This window comes from Salvelinus fontinalis, chromosome 4 (assembly GCF_029448725.1).
Source record: "Salvelinus fontinalis isolate EN_2023a chromosome 4, ASM2944872v1, whole genome shotgun sequence".
In the NCBI taxonomy this organism is placed as follows: domain Eukaryota; kingdom Metazoa; phylum Chordata; class Actinopteri; order Salmoniformes; family Salmonidae; genus Salvelinus; species Salvelinus fontinalis.
The window spans coordinates 14,016,204-14,024,127 of NC_074668.1; the positions used below are offsets into that span (position 1 = coordinate 14,016,204).

Here is a 7,924-nt window from a genome sequence, read left to right on the forward strand (position 1 = left end):
TAAGGATGTAACGTAACAAAATGTGACAAAGGTCAAGAGGTCTGAATTCTTTCAGAATGCACTATATACCACAGCATTGTTGAATGCTCGTTTCTGATTGTCTATCATTTTAGAATAGACATTAAAACCAGATACCGGGGCAGTTGGAAAGGATATCGGGACAGTTGGGAAATATATTGTGACACCTTGCAATCATGACGCAACAAGCGTGCGTCTACACATGCAGACCATACTTGCTACAAGGGTTCAGAAAGCTAAACCAACAACCATTCATTGTAAATGCAGGTCAAATGAGGAAAAACATAGCTATCTAGCATTGATTTGTTTTCGCAGAGACTGATGACATAACATGGAGAGTGATGAACATGAATTTATACGGTCCCTACTGTTGCAGTCATGACGCAACTGGCACTATGCTGTCAAATCCTCCCACGTTTTGTAGTTTGACTAGCTAGTTTTCAGCAACTAATATTTTTGAATTCGGTTGTCATATTGGCAGGTTTGCTAGGAACAAACTATTTAGCTAGCTTCTAGTCTAGTGTTTGATATGCAGTGTGGTCTACTCGTAATGAACAGTGTCGAGTGTCCTGGCGAGAAGGCAAACGTTTCTAGCTATGCCAGACAAAATTAGGCATTATTTTGTTATGGATGTATCCAAATGAATGTCAACAGAGAAACAGCTACTTTGCTGTTATTCTGGCTGCAGAGGTCATGACTGTGTTAGCCGTAGCTAGCTGGTTAGCTTGCATCAGAACATAAAGAACAACGGAACATAAAGAACAAACGACTGGGTGGCATCCTCAAATATGAAACTAATCGAACAACTGGGACTAGCAACCAAAAGATGAGAAAGTATGAATTTGCTTATCCAAATGTAAATATCAATGAAACAGAGGTTCAGATAGTATAATGATTCACTACACTATACTTGCTTGTTTTGTCACATAAACTGAAATTTGGCAAAATATTTGTAAAGGCAGTCAATGTTGTTCTCCTCCTCAAACGAGGAGGAGCATGGATAGGACCAAGATGCGGATTGAGGGAAATAAGCCATCTTTTAATGACAACAGCAGACAAGACACTACAAAACTACAAATGTGACTAACCTTCAACCGTCCTGTGAGGACACAGGAACAAACACCCACAAAACCCCAGTGAAACCCTGGCTGCCTTAGTATGACTCTCAATTAGAGACAAACGATACACACCTGTCTCTAATTGAGAATCATACCAGGCCGAACACAAAAACCAACCTAGAAATACAAAACATAGACTGCCCACCCAAAACACACGCCCTGACCATAAACACATACAAAAACAACATAAAACAGGTCAGGACCGTTACAGAACCCCCCCCTCAAGGTGCGAACGCCGGGCGCACCAGCACAAAGTCCAGGGGAGGGTCTGGGTGGGCAGTTGACCACGGTGGTGGCTCAGGCTGAGGGCGCTGTCCCCACACCACCATAGTCACTCCCCGCTTCTGTCTTCCCCTCCCAATGACCACCCTAAAACTAACATCCCCTAAATGAGCGGCCAGCACCGGGAGAAGGGGCGGCACCGGGACAAGGGGCGGCACCGGGACAAGGGGCGGCACCGGGACAAGGGGCGGCACCGGGACAAGGGGCGGCACCGGGACAAGGGGCGGCACCGGGACAAGGGGCGGCACCGGGACAAGGGGCGGCACCGGGACAAGGGGCGGCACCGGGACAAGGGGCGGCACCGGGACAAGGGGCGGCACCGGGACAAGGGGCGGCACCGGGACAAGGGGCGGCAGGTCCTGGCTGAGGGACTCCGCCAGGTCCTGGCTGAGGGACTCCGCCAGGTCCTGGCTGAGGGACTCCGCCAGGTCCTGGCTGAGGGACTCCGCCAGGTCCTGGCTGAGGGACTCCGCCAGGTCCTGGCTGAGGGACTCCGCCAGGTCCTGGCTGAGGGACTCCGGCAGGTCCTGGCTGAGGGACTCCGGCAGGTCCTGGCTGAGGGACTCCGGCAGGTCCTGGCTGAGGGACTCCGGCAGGTCCTGGCTGAGGGACTCCGGCAGGTCCTGGCTGAGGGACTCAGGCAGGTCCTGGCTGAGGGACTCAGGCAGGTCCTGGCTGAGGGACTCCGGCAGGTCCTGGCTGGACGGCTCTGGCAGGTCCTGGCTGGACGGCTCTGGCAGGTCCTGGCTGAGGGACTCCGGCAGGTCCTGGCTGGACGGCTCTGGCAGGTCCTGGCTGGACGGCTCTGGCAGGTCCTGGCTGGACGGCTCTGGCAGGTCCTGGCTGGACGGCTCTGGCAGGTCATGGCAGGACGGCTCTGGCGCTAGGCAGACGGCAGGACGGCTCTGGCGCTAGGCAGACGGCAGACTCTGGCCGGCTGAGACGCACTATAGGCCTGGTGCGTGGTACCGGAACTGGAGGTACCGGGCTGAGGGCACGCACCTCAGGGCGAGTGCGGGGAACAGGAACTGGGCACACTGGACTCTCGTGGCGCACTCTAGGCCTGGTGCGTGGTACCGGAACTGGAGGTACCGGGCTGGAGACACGCACCATAGGGAGAGTGCGTGGAAGAGGAACAGGGCTCTGGAGATGCACTGGAAGCCTGGTGCGTGGTGTAGGCACTGGTGGTACTGAGCTGGGGTGGGAAGGTGGCGCCGGATATACCGGACCGTGAAGGAGGACACGTGCTCTTGAGCACCGAGCCTCCCCAACCCTACCAGGTTGAATGGTCCCCGTAGCCCTGCCAGTGCGGCGAGGTGGAATAGCCCGCACTGGGCTATGCAGGCGAACCGGGGACACCACCTGTAAGGCTGGTGCCATGTACGCCGGCCCGAGGAGACGTACTGGAGACCAGATACGTTGGGCCGGCTTCATGGCACTCGGCTCGATGCCCAACCTAGCCCTCCCAGTGCGGCAAGGTGGAATAGCCCGCACTGGGCTAAGCACGCGTACTGGGAACACCGTGCGCTTTACCGCATAACACGGTGTCTGACCAGTACGACGCCCTCTTACTCCACGGCAACCCCGGGGAGTTGGCTCAGGTATCCAACCCGGCTTCGCCACACTCCCCTTTAGCCCCCCCCCCCCCCAAGAAATTTTTGGGTGAGCCTCTCGGGCTTCCGGCCTCTCCTATGTGCTGCCTCCTCATACCAGCGCTCCTGGGCTGTGGCTGCCTTCCTCTCCTCCCGAGAGCGGCGATTCTCTCCAACCCTTCCCCAGGGTCCTTTTCCGTCCATGATCTCCCAAGACCATTCCTCCTGTGTCCAGTGCTTTAGTTCCTTTTCTCTCTCCTCAATCCGCTTGGTCCTGTTATGGTGGGTGTTTCTGTAAAGGCAGTCAATGTTGTTCTCCTCCTCAAACGAGGAGGAGCATGGATAGGACCAAGATGCGGATTGAGGGAAATAAGCCATCTTTTAATGACAACAGCAAACAAGACACTACAAAACTACAAAACAACAAATGTGACTAACCTTCAACCGTCCTGTGAGGACACAGGAACAAACACCCACAAAACCCCAGTGAAACCCTGGCTGCCTTAGTATGACTCTCAATTAGAGACAAACGATACACACCTGTCTCTAATTGAGAATCATACCAGGCCGAACACAAAAACCAACCTAGAAATACAAAACATAGACTGCCCACCCAAAACACACGCCCTGACCATAAACACATACAAAAACAACATAAAACAGGTCAGGACCGTTACAATATTAGAATTTTAGCAACCAGGAAATGGCGGAGCAATTTCTACATATTGCACCTTTAATAAATGTAGCCATGTGTCACTGAGAGTAAGTCTTTTATCCACCAGAAGTCAAATCTTCTGACCTGACTTACAGTAGGCTAACTGCTGTGTCAACACACTATCCTCATTTCACTCTTCAACAACAGCTGCACAGATCAAAGGAGGGTAATTGGCTGCCAAAGGACTCATGTAAAACATTATGCGATATGCGGTCTTCTATGGTCACCATAATTGCACAAGATAACTGTTGATTTCTAAATCACAATGTCTCAATGTTGATGACTCATTTGCATTCAACAAATCCTCAGTTAATTAACTGCAATTCAACACAGCAGAGTTTAACACGCAACAGTCTCAGTGGTAGACTGTTCAAGTGAGATCCCAGTTAGCCTAGCCTACCGCTTCGAGATGTTTTATGAGGTCATGGGTAGCCTAATATGGGTTTCGCATTGCAACTAATGTTATAATAGGGAGTAAGAGCAACGGTTTGACATTCCCTGAAATTATCAAGCAAGATTACATCTGGTTCCATCATCCGCTTTCACATTATGATCTGCTGAAGACATTTGTCATTTTCTGGCTTCCTTCTCAGGTTGGCATTTATTGTAATTCATCTTGCCCTGGAGGCAGCTCTGCAGATTGGTCACTAGCTGGCACAGCTACAAAGTCATAAAATCTGATTCTAAACCTAACCTTAACCACACTGCTAACCATTTCAAAATACATTTTCATGAATGTGTACAATATGGCCAATTTTGACTTTGCAGCTGGCCAATTTAGCAGAAATCGATCTGTTCTGCATCCAGGGCAAGATTCATGACAATAAAGGTCAACCTGAGCTTCTGTCCCTTTAATTCTGGTAACAACAAAATTCTGCTATAAAAAATTACTGGGGTGGTTCATAAATTATTTTCACATTACCCTCCCTCTGTACTGTAAAAAAATAAATGCCCCCCCCTCATTTGATTAAGTCAAATTAAATATAATGACCACAAATAACAATAACTGTAGTGACTGTGTTTATAAACGTGGATGTGGACTTTTCCACTTCAGTATGCTTTTGTGGCATAGTTGATGACACGCTACTGTGCCAATGCACCACACAACCAATAAGCAAAGCATAACAGCATACCAATTACCCACTTCAAGCACTTCAACATCATGGCTGGCGTTTTCAACACCACAATAAAATAGATTATGTCAATCACAACAAACATAAAATACATCCTTCCCTACCTTGTACCCAGTACGGAAGGCCTGGTTAGACAATATCTGAATGTCATTAACGCTTTTTGGTGTTTTGTAACAGATGTCTCTTTCCATTCATCAATGGCCGGTGCACAGTTTGGATGCTGGAATTATACTAAAGTGGACGAACGTGCCCAAGTAGCCTACAGGAGAGTTATGATACGCGAGGAATAGCCGCTCAGATCGGAAAGGATTCAGAACGGGCGTTAAGCTTTGCTGAATAACTGTCAAAGCTATTGTGCATGCTCCTTAATATCGGTATTATTTCCAGAAATTTGGCTACCATACACAATTGGAAAATGAAAAATAACTCAGTTAACACTCACTGTATATGTCTACTGCGTTTACCTCTTGCATAACATGACAACCAGGGCGTATTTAGTAGCCTAGAATATTTTGCCACATCCCGTATTAAAACATCACACTTTGATGGGAAATAAATGTTAATTCTTGCCACATATAGCCTAATCTGTTTCAGCGGGTGTCATTGGATATAGAGAAACCCACCCAGACATAAAGCATAGCCTACTTCCTCTCGACTATCCCCATCCATAAAATTGCGCTCCTCTACTCACCTTTCACAAGATGCGGGACAGCGGCGCTCAAGCAGAGGACGATGAATACGAGTAACGGTCCCATCCTCTCTCAAATAGCAGGTTTCACTTCCAAGGTTTAAGGAATGTGAGAAAATCACGAATCAAAACAACAAAAGTTCTTCCTCTCACCGAGCCGCGGGGCTAGTCTGTGACGGTAGTAGCCTAGTACCTCCTCTTCGACTGGCGGTGGTAAGTCCTCTTATTTTCCGAAGAGAGTCACGGACAGTACCGCACTAGTCTACCTGGAATGCTGAGTGTTGAAACAAGTGGCAGTGCCAAGGGTCCGCTACCTGCCTTACCCTCTCCGCAGTGATGCGCGATGTGATGCGATAGCCAAGAGAGATTATGCGTGCGTACAGGTCCCGGTAGACGGTTTCACTCTGAGTGCGCGTGAGTGTCAGAGACGGTGTGTGTGCGTATGTGTGAAAACACTGGCGGATGAGGAGCGCGCAGTACACGGTCGGTCACAGCAATCTGACTGGGGCGCTGTCTCACTGATAGAGACAAACCCCAGCTCCTCCCAACACGTGCTGATACTGCTAGGCTAATGGCTACAAAGCACCGCCAAAATTCAGAAGGGTGGGATGTAGATTAAATTATCAACCACTCTTCTCCCTCTTCTCGTTTCTTTTACCAGACCCCTGAGAGAACTGGCAATGCTCACTGATACAAAACAGGTACCTTCATTTAGCTGCTCCCAGCTCCAATTTTAGGCTAATGTCTTCTGGAAAGCAGTTCAGTTCAAGATCTCAGCTGACATGCATCTCTGTCCAGGTTCCTATTAGAGGGTTGGTTCTGAATTTATATGCTTAGGCCAGGCAGACTTTCTTATTCATCCAAATGATTTCATGAGCTTTCCTCCCATCAGAACCATCTTCTCTGATGTAAGAAGTTTTCATGAAATCATTTGCATTACATTTGAGTCATTTAGCAGATTCTCTGATCCAAAGTGCATCCATCTTAGAATGGCCAGCTGAGACAACCACAATCACAGTCATAGTAGGCTTTTTTCCTCTTTAAAAGTAGATCTCAGCAAAGTCAGTGCTGGCAAGAAAAGACACAAGCGAGTGTTAGTGCAAACAAAGCAAGGCTGTTAGTGTTTTTTTCTTCAAAGATACTTTTTCAAGAGGTGTGGTTTCAGACGTTTTTGGAGGGTGGGCAGGGACTCAGCAGTCCTGACTTTGGGAGGGCTAAAAGACCAGAGGTGGCAGAATGGAGTGCTCTGGTTGGGGTGTAGGGTTTGAGTTAATTTGAGTATTTTCTAATTCATCTCTCTGTGTTACTGTACACTGAGTATACCAAACATTACTGTAGGAACACCTTCCTAATATTGAGTTGAAAGCATTCCACATGGATGCTGGTCTATGTTAACTCCAATGCTTCCCACAGTTGTGTCAAGTTGTCTGGATGTCCTGTGGGTGGTGGACCATTCTTGATACACACGAGAAACTGTTGAGTGTGAAAAACCCAGCAGCGTTGCAGTTCTTCAAACGGATGCGCCTGGCACCAACTACCATACCCTGTTCAAAGGCACCTACATCTTTTGTCTTGTCCATTCACCCTCTGAATCCCACAGATACACAATCTATGTCTTAATTGTCTCAAGGCTTGAAAATCCTTCTTTAACCTGTCTCCGCCCCTTCATCTACACTGATTGAAGTGGATTTAACAAGTGATATGAATAAGGGATCATAGCCTTCACATGAATTCAACAGATCAGTCTATGTCAGGGAAAATGCAGGTGTCCTTAATGTTTTTTATACTCAGTGTATACTCAGTGCATATTCACTTTACTATAATATATATATATATATATATATATATACACACACACACAGTTGAAGTCGGAAGTTTGAATTCACCTTAGCCAAATACATTTAAACTCAGTTTTTCGCAATTCCTGACATTTAATCAGAGAAAAAATGTCCTGTCTTAGGTCAGTTAGGATCACCACTTTATTTTAAGAATGTGAAATGTCAGAATAATAGTAGAGAGAATAATTAATTTCAGCTTTTATTTCTTTCCTCACATCCCCAGTCGGTCAGAAGTTTACATACACTCAATTAATATTTGGTAGCATTGCCTATAAATTGTTTAACTTGGGTCAAACATTTTGGGTAACCTTCCACAAACTTCCCACAATAAGTTTGGTGAATTTTGACTCATTTCTCATGACAGAGCTGGTGTAACTGAGCCGGGTTTGTATGCCTCCTTGCTCGCACACGCTGTTTCAGTTCTACCCACAAATGTTCTATGGGATTGAGGTCAGGGCTTTGTGATGGCCACTCCAATACCTTGACTTCGTTGTCCTTAAGCCATTTTGCCACAACTTTGGAAGTATGCTTGGGGTCATT

General features: G+C 47.7%; 1 protein-coding gene across 2 annotated transcripts in view; it reads right to left on the reverse strand.

The window, feature by feature from the left end:
• LOC129853131 (EGF-like repeat and discoidin I-like domain-containing protein 3) overlaps positions 1–6,073 on the reverse strand; it is a 234,777-nt gene extending 228,704 nt beyond the window's left edge. The window contains exon 1 of one of the 2 annotated variants that reach the window (XM_055918856.1): positions 5,550–6,073. In XM_055918856.1, the coding sequence (XP_055774831.1) occupies positions 5,550–5,613 (64 nt within the window). In that variant the 5' untranslated portion in view covers positions 5,614–6,073. The remainder of the gene's footprint in view (positions 1–5,549) is intronic. The other variant, XM_055918855.1, reaches the window with a different exon arrangement.
• Positions 6,074–7,924: the final 1,851 nt, after the last annotated feature.